This window comes from Rana temporaria, chromosome 7, assembly GCF_905171775.1.
Source record: "Rana temporaria chromosome 7, aRanTem1.1, whole genome shotgun sequence".
NCBI classification, from domain to species: Eukaryota; Metazoa; Chordata; class Amphibia; order Anura; family Ranidae; genus Rana; species Rana temporaria.
This window is the reverse complement of record NC_053495.1, coordinates 58,039,320-58,057,182: the sequence shown is the minus strand read 5'-3', so window position 1 is coordinate 58,057,182 and position 17,863 is coordinate 58,039,320. Positions and strand designations below refer to the sequence as shown.

The 17,863-nt window shown below is 45.5% G+C and overlaps 1 protein-coding gene across 2 annotated transcripts in view; it reads right to left on the bottom strand.

Annotated features, from left to right (window-relative positions):
• The window catches only part of TMPRSS6 (transmembrane serine protease 6), a 214,715-nt gene that overhangs the window by 166,053 nt on the left and 30,799 nt on the right, over positions 1 to 17,863 (bottom strand). For both annotated transcript variants that reach the window (XM_040359433.1, XM_040359432.1), the window contains exon 2: positions 6,717 to 6,840. In XM_040359433.1, the coding sequence (XP_040215367.1) occupies positions 6,717 to 6,840 (124 nt within the window). The remainder of the gene's footprint in view (positions 1 to 6,716; positions 6,841 to 17,863) is intronic.

Sequence of the window (17,863 nt, the reverse complement as noted above, 5' to 3'; positions counted from 1 at the left end):
ATCGGTACTAGTGGTGCAACGGATCATAAATGATCCGTGATCCGAACGGGTCACCATATGCGGAACTCCGCTGCTGCCTCGGCCATAGAAAAGGCTGTGACTTCGGCCTAGCTCCCGGAGCGGTGGCCATCTTGGTCCACCCGGCAGCAGCCTAGGTGAGCCTAGAGCGGCGCGCTGACGTCATCACCTGGCCTCAACTGCTCGTGTTCGGCCAGCTTCTCTGGTAAGACTAAGCAAGCACTAATCTTCCTATACAGTGGGGGAGATGTGGACCATATTACAGTGGGGAGATGTCTGTGGATATTACAGTGGGGAGATGTCTGTGGATATTACAGTGGGGGGAGATGTTTGTGGATATTACAGTGGGGGAGATGTCTGTGGATATTACAGTGGGGGAGATGTCTGTGGATATTACAGTGGGGGAGATGTCTGTGGATATTACAGTGGGGGAGATTGTGGATATTACAGTGGGGAGATGTCTGTGAATATTACAGTGGGGGAGATGTCTGTGAATATTACAGTGGAGGAGAGGTCTGTGGATATTACAGTGGGGGGTGATTGTGGATATCACAGTGGGAAGAAGTCTGTGGATATTACAGTGGGGGTGATTGTGGATATTACAGTGGGGGAGATGTCTGTGGATATTGCAGTGGGGGAGATTGTGGATATTACAGTGGGGGAGATGTCTGTGGATATTACAGTGGGGGAGATGTCTGTGGATATTACAGTGGGGGAGATGTCTGTGGATATTACAGTGGGGGTGATTGTGGATATTACAGTGGGGATTTCTGTGGATATTACAGTGGGGGGAGATGTCTGTGGATATTACAGTGGGGGAGATGTCTGTAGATATTACAGTGGGGACTATATATGGTGGTAATCCGAAAAATGTATGTGCGTTATAATTAATCAAAATGAGTTGATTAAAAAAAAAATCGATTAATCGAACAAAAATTTTAATCAGTAACAGCCCTACTTTTGAATGAGCTTCAGAGTTTCATGCCATAGTAACAGCAGTTGAAAGTCTATAGGCTGGAGTTTTTTGATACTGAAAAGACAGGTAGACATTTTTAGAATTATTATTATTATACAGGATTTATATAGCGCCAACAGTTTACGCAGCACTTTACAATATAAAGGGAGACAAAACAGTTACAATACAATAAAATACAAGAGGATTAAGAGGGCCCTGCTCAGAAGAGCTTACAATCTAATAGGATGGGGCAGGTGGTACAAAAGGTTGTAATTGTGGGGAATGAGCTGATGGAAGTGGTAAAAGATTAGTTGGAGACGTGATAGGCTTCCCTGAAGAGGTGAGTTTTCAGGGATCGCCTGAAGGTAGCAAGAGTAGGGGATAGCCGGACAGGTTGAGGTAGTGAGTTCCAGAGGATGGGAGAGGCTCTGGAGAAATCCTGGAGACGAGCATGGGAGGAAGAGACAAGAGAGCTTGACAGTAGGAGGTCTTGAGAAGAGCGGAGAGGACGGTTTGGGATATGTTTAGAGACAAGATTGGTGATGTAGCTTGGGGCAGAGTTGTGGATGGCTTTGTAGGTTGTGGTTAGTATTTTGAACTTAATTCGCTGGGTGATAGGAAGCCAGTGTAGGGATTGGAGGAGAGGTTTGGCAGATACTGAGCGGTTTGTAAGGTGGATAAGTCTGGCAGCAGCATTCATAATAGACTGAAGAGGGGATAGCCTATAGAGAGGCAGGCCAATGAGAAGGGAGTTGCAATAGTCAAGGCGAGAGATAACAAGGGAGTGAATGAGGAGTTTGGTGGTTTCATTTGTTAGAAAGGGGCGAATTTTAGAGATGTTACGAAGGTGAATTCTACAAACTTTTGACAACGATTGGACTTGAGGCTGAAATGACAAGTCAGAGTCTAGGATTACACCGAGTACCCTGGCCTGAGGGGAGGGACTAATGGTTGCATTGTGGATTTTTATGGAAAAGTCATGGAGGGGGGCACGGGCAGGGGGGAATATTAGTAACTCAGTTTTAGAGAGATTTAGTTTAAGGAAGTGGTGTGACATCCATGCTGAGATGTCAGTTAGTAAGTTAGTAATGCGAGAGGAGACTGAAGAAGTGAGGTGAGGAGTAGACAGATAGATTTGGGTGTCATCGGCATATAGGTGGTATTGAAAGCCGTGGGCAGTTATCAAGTGACCAAGGGAGGAGGTGTAGATAGAGAAGAGAAGTGGTCCAAGAACAGAGCCTTGAGGGACCCCCACAGAAAGGGGCAATGGAGAGGAGGAGACAGAGTTGTAGGTAACACTGAAGGATCGCTGTGATAGATAGGCAGAGAACCAGGATAGAGCAGAATCTTGGAGGCCAAGGGAATGGAGTTTATTGAGAAGGAGTGGGTGGTCAACGGTATCAAAGGCTGCAGAGAAGTCGAGTAGAAGGAGTATGGAGTACTGGCTGTTGCATTTAGCAGTTAGTAAATCGTTAGTGATTTTTAGTAAGGCAGTTTCCGTGGAGTGCTGCGAGCGAAAGCCAGACTGTAAGGGGTCAAGAAGGTTATTTTCACTGAGGTAGGAGCCAAGACGGTTGTAGACTAGGCGTTCTAGAAGTTTAGAGGTAAATGGGAGCAATGAGATGGGCCTTAAGTTGTTCAGGTTGGTGGGGTCCAGTGAGGGCTTTTTAAGTATTGGAGTGATCTGTGCATATTTTAGAGGGGAGGGGAAGATACCACTAGAGAGGGAGAGATTGAAGATGTGAGTGAGGGAGCATAGGATAGAAGAAGAGGGTGACCGTAGTAGATGTGAGGGAACAGGGTCCAAGGGACAATTGGTTAGGTGGGCATCTGAGAAAAGTTTTGTAACCTCTTCAATAGTAGCCAATTCAAAAGAGGAGAGTGTTGAAAGTGCCGTTAGGCAAGTTATGTTGGGTGGTAAAGATGTACGGACGGTGGAGGTGTCCTCACGAATTGCATCAATCTTGTCTTTAAAGTGATTGGCAATCTCTTGGGCAGTGAGTGAGTTAGTGGGTAGAGGCGGTGGAGGACGAAGCAGAGAGTTAAAGGTTGAGAAGAGCCGACGGGGACTGGATGACAAGGTAGTAATAAGAGACACAAAATAGTCTTGTTTGGCAGCATGGAGGCAGGAATTGTATTTTAGAAGGGCAGATTTATATAGCGTGAAGTCCTGCAGGCATTTGGTTTTACATCACAGTCGTTCAAGAGCACGGCAATGTCTCTTGAGATTTTTAGTGTTGTCAGTTTGCCAGGGTTGTAGCGGTCGGGGCCTGATTCTGCGTGTGGTTAGAGGAGCAAGTGTATCTAGTGATGATGAGAGTGAACTGTTGTAGACAGAGGTGGCCAGGTCAGGACAGGGGAGAGATTATGTCGTATAGGTGGTCAGTAGCCTTTCATACTGTTTATTGGCTGGAACATCACTTTCTACATCTGCCCTACACCCACCACAACATATCAGGGGGTGTGGGGGGAACTTTTAAAAGTGTATATAGCATTAAAAATTCAAAAGATATGCATTGTTGCCTATGTTTGGTATACTTTTTTAACAAAAATCAGAGACACAAGACTTAACTGGAAAACAGTCTAACTTAAAGCGGGAGTTCACCCAATTCGTTATTTTTTTCTATTTTCCCCTTAGCTTCATGCTTGTTTTGTCTAGGGGAATCGGCTATTTGTTTTAAAATATGATCCGTACTTACCTGTTTTCGAGATGCATCTTCTCCGTCGCTTCCGGGTATGGGTCTTCGGGAGCGGGCGTTCCTTCTTGATTGACAGTCTTCCGAGAGGCTTCCGACGGTCGCATCCATCGCGTCACTCGTAGCCGAAAGAAGCCGAACGTCGGTGCGGCTCTATACTGCGCCTGTCGGAAGACTGTCAATCAAGAAGGAACGCCCAGTCCCGCAGCCCATACCCGGAAGTGGCGGAGAAGATGCATCTCGTAAACGGGTAAGTACGGATCATATTTTAAAACAAATAGCTGATTCCCCTAGACAAAACGAGCATGAAGCTAAGGGGAAAATGTGTTCACTATGGGTGAACCTCCGCTTTAAGGCTTGGTTCACACTCCTGCAACATAGGATCCAGCTTTGACCCCCAAAGTCGCAGGACGTGTAATGCAAGCAACTTGGATGCTGCATAGTACCTTTAGATCAGCTTACCTAAGGTGGGCTTTACTAAGTATTTTTCCTTTCAATCCCTTTTTTTTGTACTTTTGCTTATGTCTGCTTTGTGATATCTTGTCTGTAAAATATTTTCTTGCATTTCATTAAAACAATTTTTAAAAATAGTTAAACTAACTCTTTGAATGCGCTAAATAGAAACTAAGGGCCAGATTCACAGAACAAATACGCCGGAGTATCTACTGATACTCCGGCGTATTTTCAAATTTGCTGCGTCGTATCTTAATTTGTAATTCACAAACAAGATACGAAGGCTTTTGGCTAAGATCCGACAGGCTTACGGCTTCGTACGCCTTCGGATCTTAGGCTGCAATACTTCGGCCGGCGCTGGGTGGAGTTCGCGTCGTTTTCCAGCGTCGGGTATGCAAATTAGCATTTACGGCGATCCACGAACCGACTGGCGTGCGTAATGTCGTTTTTTTCCCGTCGCAAAGTTAAGCAATCTTTTTCATTGCTTAACTTTACACCAGCCATGTTAAAGTATGGCCGTCGTTCCTGCTTCGAATTTAAAAAAAAATAATTTCGGCGTAAGTACGGCGTAAGTACGTTACGCACGTCGCCATTCACAAACACGTCGGGGCGCCGTAATTTCGCGCAAAGCGCGTCGGGAAAATTGCGAATGGAGCATGCGCAGAACGTTCGGCGCGGGAGCGCGCCTAATTTAAATGGTACACGCCCCATTTGAATTAGGCGGGCTTGCGCCGGACGTCTTTACGATACACCGCCGCAAGTTTACAGGTAAGTGCTTTGTAAAACAGGCACTTACGCTGAAAACTTGCGGCGGTGTAACGTAAACGGGATACGTTACGCCGCCGCAGTTCTACGAGAATCTGGCCCTAAACAACTGTAAGGAGCTACCAACGTAAACCATGCTACATTCCTGTCTGGCACTGACAATGAGTGATACAGACATTTTCTTTAAGCTCTGATTCACACTGGTGCAATTTGATATGTGATTTGACATGTCAAATCACATGTCAAATCGGCAGCATTTGCCGAAATTTACGGCAACAGCACCGTACTAATCAGTGCGACGCCGCATGTGCGGCGCTGCACCGATTTCAAAAAGTTGTGTACTATGTCTGTACAGATGTCTCTGTAATCGTGGCCGAAATCGGGACTGACAAATGGGAGTTCAGCTGAACTTGCACGGCTTCACTCCCACAGCCCAGTGTGAACCTGGGCTAAAGGTCAGAATTTCAGTAACAAATGCTATGATTGGTATGTGTTTCCATTAAAACATAAGGGGTCAGATCCACAAAGAAGTTACGCTGGCGTATCTATTGATACGCCGCGTATCTTCTAGGATGCTCCGGCGTATTTTTTTTCTGTATTCAGAAAACAAGATATGTCGGCATTTTGCTAAGATCCGACTGGTGTAAGCCTCTTACGCCGTCGTATCTTAGTTGCATATTTACGCTGGCCGCTAGGCGGCGCTTCCGTAGATTTACGCAAGGAATATGCAAATTAGGTAGATACGCCGATTCACAAACGTACGTCCGCCCGGCGCATTTTTTTACGCCGTTTACGTAAGGCATTTTCCGGCGTAAAGTTACCCCTGCTATATGAGGCGTACGCAATGTTAAGTATGGACGTCGGGCCGCCGTCAAATTTTTTACGTTTTACGTCGTTTGCGTAAGTCATTCGCGAAAAGGGCTGTGCGTAAGTTAAGTTCACGTCTAAAGCATTGACGATTTGCGGCGTAATTTGGAGAATGCGCACTGGGATTCTTTCACAGGCGGTGCATGCGCCGTTCGTAAAAAACATCAAATACGTGGGGTCACAATTAGTTAGCATAGAACACACCCCCAACCAGCCTCTTTTGAATTAGGCGGGCTTACGCCGCCCGATATACGATACGCCGCCGTAACTAAAGGCGTAACTTCTTTGTGAATACAGTACTCGCCTTGCTAAGTTACGGCGGCGTAGCATTTCTGAAATACGCTATGCCCGCTTAAAGATAGGCGCATGCACGTGGATCTGGCCCATAGTGGCTACAGTGTGTGTAATAATTTAAATGCTGGTTAATCTGCCCAGGTAACAACCACTCTCTGTCTGCTAGTGCTTATATTGTTTTCCCAGAACAGGAAAATCTCTGCACAAGGTAAGGCTGAGTATGTAAAATGTCACATTTTGTTGGCAGTGGTGGAATCTGGGAGTGTGAGGCTCCTTTCACATGGGGCACGGGGTCTGTGAGCTGATCGGCTGCTAATCAGAGTAGAGTGGGAGAGATGTCACATCAGTGTCCACTTAGTTTATGCAGTGCAGACATGGACAGACATACTCTGCTCTATGGGTGGCCAAGTGTAAACAGACTCTGCTGTCTGTTTACATCTGGCTACCTCAAATCCTATCTGCCAAAATGGTAAAGGATGCAATCCTCATCCATTTTTTTTTTTGTTGTTTTGCTGGCCTAATCAGACTCAGAGGTAGGCAGGTGTAAACGGACACAGGACTTCATGGACCTTCAGATCAGCCTAAAAAACTGACAGGCGGATCGTAACGGCCATGTAAAAGGGGGTCTAACTGTCATGCTGATACCTTCATATTTGTATTTTACCTACCTAGGAGGAACCATGTCATTCCGGCTGCTACAATAATTATGACGAAAATCCATAGAGGTGCAAATCTCAGCCAGTCTCGACGTGGCCATATACTGGTCACAGGCTGCACTAGAGACTCTACATCCTGAAAGAGAAAAAAAACTGTATAACAGCTTAGCCACTACAACATACACTTAGCAATGACATGGTGCTAATGAGCAATGAATGAAAATGAAAACCAAATAGGAATAGAAGGTACCCAACCCTGGGTAAGTATTGTTTGCAAAAAAAAGTATTGATTAGCTGCCTTACATTAGGGAAAGTTTTCTTTTGCTGTTTAGTTAAATTCATGTTGAACCCTCTAGTGTGTGCTAGTAGTTAGTACAGGTAAATTTACTGGATCATGGTAAAATGAGTCTCTTGAATCTGGGTAAGGGGTTTAGTAAGGTTCAGGGCTGGGTGACTCATCCTGGAAGCCCTCTGGTGCCTCCCCCTGGTCTAGAAGTTCTGAGAATCTTCTAGAATTAGAGGATGGGGGTTAGGAGGAGCTGCATTGAATATTTATGGAGCTTTGGTCAATCCTCAGATTTAGACTGGCAGGGGGCTGAGACCACTCCATAAATAGACATGAGCCATGCCAGCAAGGGCAATCGGGTGGAAGATGGACATACAGTGTTAAGGAGGCTGTCAGTGGCACACGAGGATGCCCCCTAGTCTAATGTCACGTACACACGGTCGTTTTTTGTGATAAAATAAAATTACGTTTTTCATCATGAAAAAAAAAGAAGTTTTTCTAACTTCATCATAAAAAACAATGAAAATGCTCTAGCAAAGCGAGGTTACGTACAACACGTATGACGGCACTCTGTTCCATTCAAGCTCCCGTCTCATACAGTAGGTATTTGTGATATTGTGTTTTTAGCATGACAGCATCGCGCTGATTCTCGGCGACATGGTGCCGAGATCTCGCACTCACTGGAATAGTGACAGCACATCCCAGCAAGCGCGTCATAGAAGCGACGGGAGATCCGACTTGGATTCCCGCCAATTCTACACGTGTGCGGCGTTTGTTATGAATCCTGAGGGGGAAGTCCCCGCCGGATTTTAAATAAAAATTCGGCATGGGTTCCCCCCTCAGGAGCATACCGGGCCCTTAGGTCTGTTATGGGTTGTAAGGAGAGCCCCCCTACGCCGAAAAAAACGGCGTAGGAGGTCCCCCTACAATCCATACCAGACCCGTATCCAAAGCACGCTACCCGGCCGGCCAGGAAGGGAGTGGGGACGAGCGAGCGCCCCCCCCCTCCTGAGCCGTACCAGGCTGCATGCCCTCAACATGGGGGGGTTGGGTGCTCTGGGGTAGGGGGGCGCACTGCGGCCCCCCCACCTCAGAGCACCCTGTCCCCATGTTGATGAGGACAGGGCCCCTTCCCGACAACCCTGGCCGTTGGTTGTCGGGGTATGCGGGCAGGAGGCTTATCGGAATCTGGGAGCCCCCTTTAATAAGGGGGCCCCCAGATACCGGCCCCCCACCCTAAGTGAATGGATATGGGGTACATCGTACCCCTAACCATTCACCTGTAGGAAAAATGTCAAAGTTAATAAACACACCACACAAGGGTTTTTAAAATAATTTATTTTTCTGCTCCGGAGGCTCCCCCTGTCTTCTTTATTAGCTCTGTTTACCAGGGGGGCTTCTTCTTTGACGTCTTCAGGGTGGGTGGGGGCCGCCGTCTGGTTCTCTTCCACCGCTGGGGGGGTCGCTTTTAAAAAAGCCCCTACCCCCCGGCGGGTTTCCTCCAGCGTCTTCGGCGGGGGGGCTTCTTCCGCTATCCCGACGGGTCTTCTCCGCTATCCGGGGGGTCTTCTCAACTCTCCGGGGGTCTCCTTCTATGTTCGCCGCTCTCCGCTGTTGACTCGGCGCACCCCGGTTCTTCCTCTCGCTGTCCGGTGCCTTCTTCCGTGCTGTACGTCTTCTTCTCCTTCCCTGCTGTGATGAGTTCTTCTTCCGTGCTGTGACGTCATGTTCTTCACTTCTCTCCTTCTCCCGATGTTGACACGTCGCCTTTCCTCTCTGCAATGACGGGTGCGCGGGTGCATCGGACCTATATAGGCCTCACAATCCCATCATGCTCTGTACCTACCCATGTGATACCTACCCACGTGGGTAGGTATCACATGGGTAGGTACCAGAGCACGATGGGATTGTGAGGCCTATATAGGTCCGATGCACCCGCGCACCCGTCATTGCAGAGAGGAAAGGCGACGTGTCAACATCGGGAGAAGGAGAGAAGTGAACAACATGACGTCACAGCACGGAAGAAGAACTCATCACAGCACGGAAGGAAAAGAAGACGTACAGCACGGAAGAAGGCACCGGACAGCGAGAGGAAGAACCGGGGTGCGCCGAGTCAACAGCGGAGAGCAGCGAACATAGAAGGAGACCCCCGGAGAGTTGAGAAGACCCCCCGGATAGCGGAGAAGACCCGTCGGGATAGCGGAAGAAGAAGCCCCCCCGCCGAAGACGCCGGAGGAAACCCGCCAGGGGGTGGGGGCTTTTTTAAAAGCGACCCCCCCCGGCGGTGGAAGAGAACCAGACGGCGGCCCCCACCCACCCGAAGACGTCAAAGAAGAAGCCCCCCCTGGTAAACAGAGCTAATAAAGAAGACAGGGGGAGCCTCCGGAGCAGAAAAATAAATTATTTTAAAAACCCTTGTGTGGTGTGTTTATTAACTTTGACATTTTTCCTACAGGTGAATGGTTAGGGGTACGATGTACCCCATATCCATTCACTTAGGGTGGGGGGCCGGTATCTGGGGGCCCCCTTATTAAAGGGGGCCCCCAAATTCCGATAAGCCTCCCGCCCGCATACCCCAAAAACCAACGGCCAGGGTTGTCGGGAAGGGGCCCTGTCCTCATCAACATGGGGACAGGGTGCTCTGAGGTGGGGGGGCCGCAGTGCGCCCCCCTGCCCCAGAACACCCAACCCCCCCATGTTGAGGGCATGCAGCCTGGTACGGCTCAGGAGGGGGGGGGCGCTCGCTCGTCCCCACTCCCTTCCTGGCCAGCCGTGTAGCGCGCTTTGGATACGGGTCTGGTATGGATTGTAGGGGGACCCCCTACGCCGTTTTTTTCGGCGTAGGGGGGCTCTCCTTACAACCCATAACAGACCTAAGGGCCCGGTATGCTCCTGAGGGGGGAACCCATGCCGGATTTTTATTTAAAATCCGGCGGGGACTTCCCCCTCAGGATTCATAATAAACGCCGCACACGTGTAGAATTGGCGGGAATCCAAGTCGGATCTCCCGTCGCTTCTATGACGGCTCTGTCTCCATCGCGGCAAGCCAGCTCGGCGCTGGCTCCCGCGATGGGGCTCGTAGGTGGTCAATCTCGCCGAGAAAGGGAGCGAGATTGACACAATATCGCGTTCACCTACTGTAACTTGCTTCTGAGCATGCGCGGGTTTAAAACATTGTTTAAAACGTCGTTTTAGCCCACACACTATCATTTTTTATGACACAAAAAACGACATTTTGAAAAACGACATAAAAAATTGAAACATGTTCGAATTTTTTTTTGGTCGTTTTTTAAAAGACAAAAAACGATGTGAAGCCCACACACGATCATTTTAAATGACGTTTTTAAAAACGTTGTTTTATTTCATCACAAAAAACGACCGTGTGTACGCGGCAGGAGGGGGGGTCCTGCCTTGGGTCGGGGTTCGGGTGCTGGAAGGATCCTGCCATAACACATGGTAGGAAGTATTTCCTGGAGACATGGGAGCAAGAGAGAGGACAGAGTAAGTAGTCAACACTGTGGGGGCTAACAAAGGGGGAAGATTGTCATATGTAGCCAGTCTCCCTTGAAGACAACGGTGTTCTAAAGTTTTCAGCCTTACCCTAGAGACCTCCTGAGAGTCAGCCATGTGAGCTGGTAAAGAGTCAGTCCGGTGGACTGGTGTGGAGAGACAGCCAGAAGGGCTGGTGAAAGGGGCAGCTGCAGCCAGGTGGTTTGGTAGTGCCTGAAGAGGTGGTGCTGGGATCAGTGGCCACACAGGAGAAGTTACAAGCTGTTTCACTATAACTTAGCTACACTAAAAAGGGCTAAAAGTTCCTGCCTGTAATGGGCTATATTGCTAATCTTACTGGGAGCCTATTAGATAAATCAAAGTGATTCAGCTGGAGCAAGCAAGTGAATGTGCAGGAGGAAAGTGAATGAGACTGTATATAGGTGTATACAGGAAGATGTCCCTGAAGTTTCGTTGAAGGTTTCCCTAAAGTCAAGTGGGCATCCCATAACCTCCTTTCCCTATCCAAGTTATTAGCCCTCTAACAAATAACAAAAACAAAGTCACAGACTGTTCTCTGACTTTGGGTGCTTGTGAAGATTTGGTGTGCCTGGCTGTGCAGAAGTGGTGGATCCAAGTTCATCTTCAGTCCCTACGGGGGGTGTGCTACATTCATATGCTTTTATATGCATATATATCTATTTCTGTATGTTTCCATGCATGCATTCAAATACGTTGAAATGCTTTTCCCTATTTTAATCTGCACTTAAATATAAATTATACATATAGGCCCGGATTCACATACATCGGCGCATATTTATGCGGGCGTAGCGTATCTAATATACGCTACGCCGACGCAGCGCAGAGAGGCACGCACCGAATTCACAAAGCCTCCGCTGCCCAAACTGCGCTGGGTTTCCTCAGCGTAAGCCCTCGTAGGTGGAAGTGGGTGTGAGCCATGCTAATGAGGCGTGCCCCCATATAAATGATGGGCCGAGCGCCATACAAGTGCTTAAAACGAACCGCGCATGCGCCGTCCCGTGGACGCATCCCAGTGCGCATGCTCAGAATCACGTCGGAACTACTCCGTAAGATACGCCGAATCACTGCCTACGACGTGAACGTAACCTACGCCTAGCCATATTCACGTACTACGTAAACGACGTAAAATATGACGGCTGTGTTCCCTGGTGCAGCCATTTCCATGGATGCTGCTGACTTACACCTGCTTTATGGGGCATAACTTTACACCGGACATATGACTTACGCAAACCGCGTATATTATGCGCCGGGCGCAACTACGTTCGTGAATCGGCGTATCTCCCTCATTTGCATATGTGCATAGAAAATTAATGGGAGCGGCAAATGCGCCCAGCGTAAATATGCGCCCACGATACGCTGGCATAGGAAAGTTACATCGGTCGGATGAAGCCTATTTTCAGGCGTATCTCAGTTTATAGGCACTGATATACGACGGCGCATACTTACACTTACGCTGCGTATCTCGAGATACGGCTGCGTAAGTGCTTTGTGAATCCGGGCCATACTATATATTTTCATCCAATTAAACCATAATGCACCAATGTAAATTAAATATATAAGCAGGAAGTTAATAAAGTGGACATAGCATCAAAGATATTGTTCTTGCATGCAAGTATGATATGTGGAGTGGTGGGGTCAGGACTATGTAACATACAACAAAAATTATAAAGTAAAGTGATTATGAGTATATAACATATGGCCCCTTAAATTGCTGGTCAGTGTAAGGAAAAAATATGGTAGCTTCTACAGTGTAAAACTTTTAAGGGCCAGATTCAGAAAGGACTTACGACGGCGTAAGTCCGAATGTGAGGCGTTTATCTATGCGCCTGAATCAAAGAATCAGATACGCCAGAATTTGACGTAAGTCTTTTACGCCGTCGTATCTTGGGTGCATATTTACGCTGGCCACTAGGGGCGCTTCCGTAGATTTACGCGTAGAATATGCAAATGAGCTAGATACGCTGATTCAGAAACGTACTTGTGCCCGTCGGATTTAGCTACGCCGTTTACGTAAGGCTTACGTCCGGCGTAACGTTACCCCTGCTATATGAGGCGCAGCCAATGCAAAGTATGGACGTCGGAACAGCCCTCAAATTTTACGTTGTTTACGTAAGTCGTACGTGAATGGGGCGGGGCGCAGGTTACGTTTATGTCACAGGCATTGAGCCAGCGTATGTTAGGGAGTAAATCCGACGTGATACTGAGCATGCGTGCGCATGCACCATTCGTTCGGCGCTTCATTAACATGGGGTCACGATTCATTTAAATACATCACGCCCACCTTCCACCTACTTTCACTTATGCGGGCTTACGCCAGCCTATTTACGTTACGCCGGCGCAACGTTGTCGGCAAGAGCTTTATGAATACTGATCTCCCCTCACTATCTTACGGCGGCGTAACACATATCAGATGCGCTACGCCGCACTAAAGATACTCCAATGTATCTAAATCGCGGCCTTAAGTGTCCGAGTGATTACAGGTTGGGATCAAGTGGAAGCATAGTCGAGGAACAAGCCAAACGTCAGTAACGAGTAGTAGTGGAGATAAGGCCAGCTGCAGGTATGCAAAAGAGCTAGATGTTGGCTGGAGAGATCACAATAATCTGGTAAACAGGAAGTGCAAAGGCATGTCTAAAATAGGAAGATCATGAAAAGAGCAAGGAGCCTAATGTTCACCAGAAACAAAGTATAAGGCAAGATTATCCAAGGGTTTAGACAGTATGCTGTCCAGCATCTCAGTTAGCTCAACAGGGACAGTTACTGCTGCACGCAGCAGAGATCGTGCAATCTGTCCTGGATCATCAATGATTTCAGACCTCTGCAGCTGATGCTACTAAAATCTTCCTGTAATCTAGCCCAAAAAACATAGTACATTACACCATTACCAGCTGCTGACACCACTGCAGGCCTGCCACCATTATCAGCTCCTGACTCCTTTGCTGGCCTGCCATTACCAGGTCCTGCTACCTCTACAGGACTTGCCAGCATTGCCAGCTCTACTGAACTGCCACCATTACCCGCTCTTACCACCTCTGCTGGACTGCCTCTTTTACCTTTGCTGAACTGCCACCATTACCAGCTCCGGTCGACCTCTCCTGGACTGCTGCTGCCACTAATACAAACACCTATCACCTCTCTTGCTGCTCCCACCTTGCTGCTGCCAAAGTGACAGTCTGCACCCATATTAAGATGTGTGTATAATGCTTTCAAAGAGTGCTTTAAAAGCTTAGAAAAAGCTGCTTAACCGCTTTAGGACCCCTTCACGCCGATATCCCATCGGCAGAAGGGCACAAGCACGTACCTGTATGTCGCCTTTAAGAGCCCAGCCGTAGGTTGCAAGCGTGCCGCCGTGGTCACGCTCGTGACCTGGTCCTGTGCCAGTGTCGCGCGATCGGGTCACAGAGCTGAAGAACAGGGAGAGGTAAGTGTAAACAAACCTTTCCCCGTTCTTCCTAGTGTGACTGCCACTGATCGTCTGTTATAATAGAATAAAAATAATGCGCAACCTAAAAAAATCACATTAACAGGCAAGTATAATGTGTGTGTATATATATATATATATATATATATATATATATATATATATATATATATATATATATATATAAACCATGTGGAAAAAGTGACTAGTGTAAACATAAAAAAATAAATTGCCGCTCACATACAAGTGATAAAAACAATATAAATAAGAATTGCCACACACTTTCAGCAATATAATCTTAGGTGATCACTTAAAGTCCAAAAGAGAGCAACAAAAATGGAAAAGATTCGATAAAACACAGGAGCAGGGGTACAAATCTTCAGTTTATGCTTCCATCAGGTAAGATAGATAAATTGCCCGCTTACCGACTCAGGTGGATCTCTGCTATGGAGATCAAATGGGCTCAGCACATGGGGGTTAATTCACCAGGCTCCGGACATGGAAGTTGATCCACAGCAGAAATCCTTCACCCTTAGCGATCTTTTTCACCTCTCCATGGGATACCAATCAACTTTAGGATCAGCTGGATCTTTCTCCCAGGACATATACACTATCTCCTCCAGGGATAGTGATAGATAGGGGCGTTCAAAGAGCAGGTTTGAGCATATTAAAAATGAAAAAAAGAGGAAAACGTCATGGTTTCTATATATATGTCCTACTTGATATTAGCTCCTCCCCTTTGTCGTTAGGCCCTACTCATTTCTAATGCCCCTGTTATTTGGACTAGGGAAAGAAGAGTTAATTATAATTGCAATAGGGGGGAGTATCTAAATGTGCTTTTCATTGTTTACATATAAATATAGAATTTTAATGATCAGATATCAAGTTTAATGAATATGCTTATGAATTTTTATAATGTTTTTGTACAGCATAATTTGTACTGCCAAATAACATGCACCTTTTGGGAGCTTGTTTTTTGAACTAACACCTGGGTGCTATACAGGGTCCCTATTAGAAGAAATCTAAACTCATATGTTGCTAAATTTAGTTGTTATATGTAATGTGTCTTTTTTATTTTTTTCTTATTTTATAATAATATTTATGTATATTGTTTTTTCTTTGACACTGTCAACTAACATTCGGGATTGAGTGAATCAAAGTATTTGTGTCAGCTGCTCGGTTACTTTTGGGTATACCAGGATGCCGCTCATGCATTTGCTTTTTTTCTATGTAATGTGAAACAGAGGACAATTAATTCCCTTCTTCGGTTCTGGTGTCATCTCTCCTGCAATGGTATTTAATGTGGTGAGTGACGTCTGACACCTTAGCCTCCTTTCCCAGTGGATGCCTTGTACGGAGAAACGCAGCATCGGGTGGAGCTAAGGACTCTGACGTCATCACACTCCAGCTGGCTCAGCGTGAGCCGCCGCTGGTAGTCTGTTTTTTGCATTCGTTTTTATATGGATGTCAGTAACCCGGTATTGTAATAAAGGGTGTCTTTTTTTAATTACTGCACCATGAAGTTTTCCTCTTTTTTTCATTTTTAATATGCTCAAACCTGCTCTTTGAACGCCCCTATCTATCACTGTCCCTGGAGGAGATAGTGTATATGTCCTGGGAGAAAGATCCAGCTTATCCTAAAGTTGATTGGTATCCCATGGAGAGGTGAAAAAGATTGCTAAGGGTGAAGGATTTCTGCTGTGGATCAACTTCCATGTCCGGAGCCTGGCGAATTAACCCCCATGTGCTGAGCCCATTTGATCTCCGTAGCAGAGATCCACCTGAGTCGGTAAGCGGCCAATTTATCTATCTTACCTGATGGAAGCATAAACTGAAGATTTGTACCCCTGCTCCTGTGTTTTATCGAATCTTTGCAGTTTTTGTTGCTCTCTTTTGGACTTTACGTGATCACCTAAGATTATATTGCTGAAAGTGTGCGGCAATTCTTATTTATATTGTTTTTATGACTTGTATGTGAGCGGCAATTTATTTATGCTTACACTAGTCACTTTTTTCCCATATGGTTTATATATACATATATATATATATATATATATATATATATATATACATATATATATACACACATTATACTCACCTGTTAATGTGATTTTTTAGGTTGCGCATTATTTTTATTCTATTATATTTATTCTAGTTTACTATTCAAGCTATTTCAATAATTGCAGCGCCTTCTTTTTTTTTTTGTCATACTTGGAATATTGTCCCAGTAGGGACAAGTATTATTCACATATTTTTTTCACATAGTGGTATTTTTTTTGCACTTTGTTGCATTATTGCACACCCACCTTCTTTGGGGATAGCGCGGATTAGCCTTACTACACACTGATCGTCTGTTCCCTGTCATAGGGAACGCAGATCAGTGACGTGTCACACCAGGCTACGCCCCCACACAGTAAGAATCACTCCCTTAGGTCACACTTAACCCCTTAGTGCCCCCTACAGGTTAACCCGTCTCATTTTCACAGTAATCAGTGAATTTGTATAGCACTTTTCGCTGTAAAAATGACAATGGCCCCAAAATAGTGTCAAACATGTCCGATGTGTCCGCCATAATGTCGCAGTCACTATAAAAATCGCTGATCACCGCCATAACTAGTAAAAAAATATTAATAAAAATGCCATAAAACTATCCCCTATCTTGTAGACGCTATAACTTTTGCGCAAACCAATCAATAAATGCTTATTGCGATTTTTTTTTACCAAAAATATGTAGAAGAATACGTATCGGCCTAAACTGAGGAATTTTTTTTTTTTTTATATATATTTTTGGGGGATATTTATTATAGCAAAAAGTAAAAAATATTGCATTCTTTTAAAAATTGACGCTCTATTTTTGTTTATAGCGCAAAAAATAAAAACCGCAGAGGTGATAAAATACCACCAAAAGAAAGCTCTATTTGTGTGGAAGCAAAGTCGCAAGACCGCGCAATTGTCAGTTAAAGTGACGCAGTGCCGAATCGCAAAAAAGGGGCCTGGTGCTTTAGCTGCATATTGTTCCGGGGCTTAAGTGGTTAAAGCTTGGCCAAAGCTTTGCAAATGCTTGCTGAATGTTTGTTACAAACTTGTTGCTCATACTGGTGTCCTTTTATACAAACAGGTATAAACTTTATTTCATAATAAAACTTGCCTCCTTTCTCTCTCATACATTACAGCCTATTTAAGCTGTTGACATACTCTTCAGCCACTGTACTATATGTGTGGCTATTGTCTCCTAAATAATACATTCTAATAAACAGAATGTTTTATGATAAAACCACTTCATCACTTGAATGAAGTTATAGTTATGCTTAAGTCTTTTTCTGCACTTGGTTTTGCCAGTTTATTCAACTTTTAAGACAATACTGTGTTGTACTGTGAAAAAAAGATGGTCACAAACTATGCCATGAAACGGTTTTGCTACTCACCAATTGAAGTTGAGGGATGTGGCTTTAATTTTTAAAGTGCACATGGTATTTAGATCTGTTGTAGCTGCTACTTCCACCATTTAATTCAGGTCAGGTGTTGCAAACAAAGCTACCTAAAAAAAGCCTTTTTTCAAGTTGTAATGAATCGTTTTGGGGTGCTGCTGATGTGGTATTAAAGCCAAAAAAGAATGTTTATCCCCCAAATTCCGCCTTGACTTTAATAGATTTTAGATTTAAGTTTGCAATTTTCTCACTTTGCAATGGCTTCGAAGAACACCTTGTTTTTTTTTTCCACATCAGACTCAACCAATAAACCAAGAAAACCAAGGGTAGCGAGACACGCTCACAGATATTCCGCCCATCGCGTCTCCTCTATGGCTTAGCATCACTTGTGGTTTATCTTCTTTTTTTTTTTTTTTATGTTATATTCTATGTTTCTTTTCTTTCTTATATATATTTAACAAAAAAAGTCACTCATTAAATGAATAAACATTAT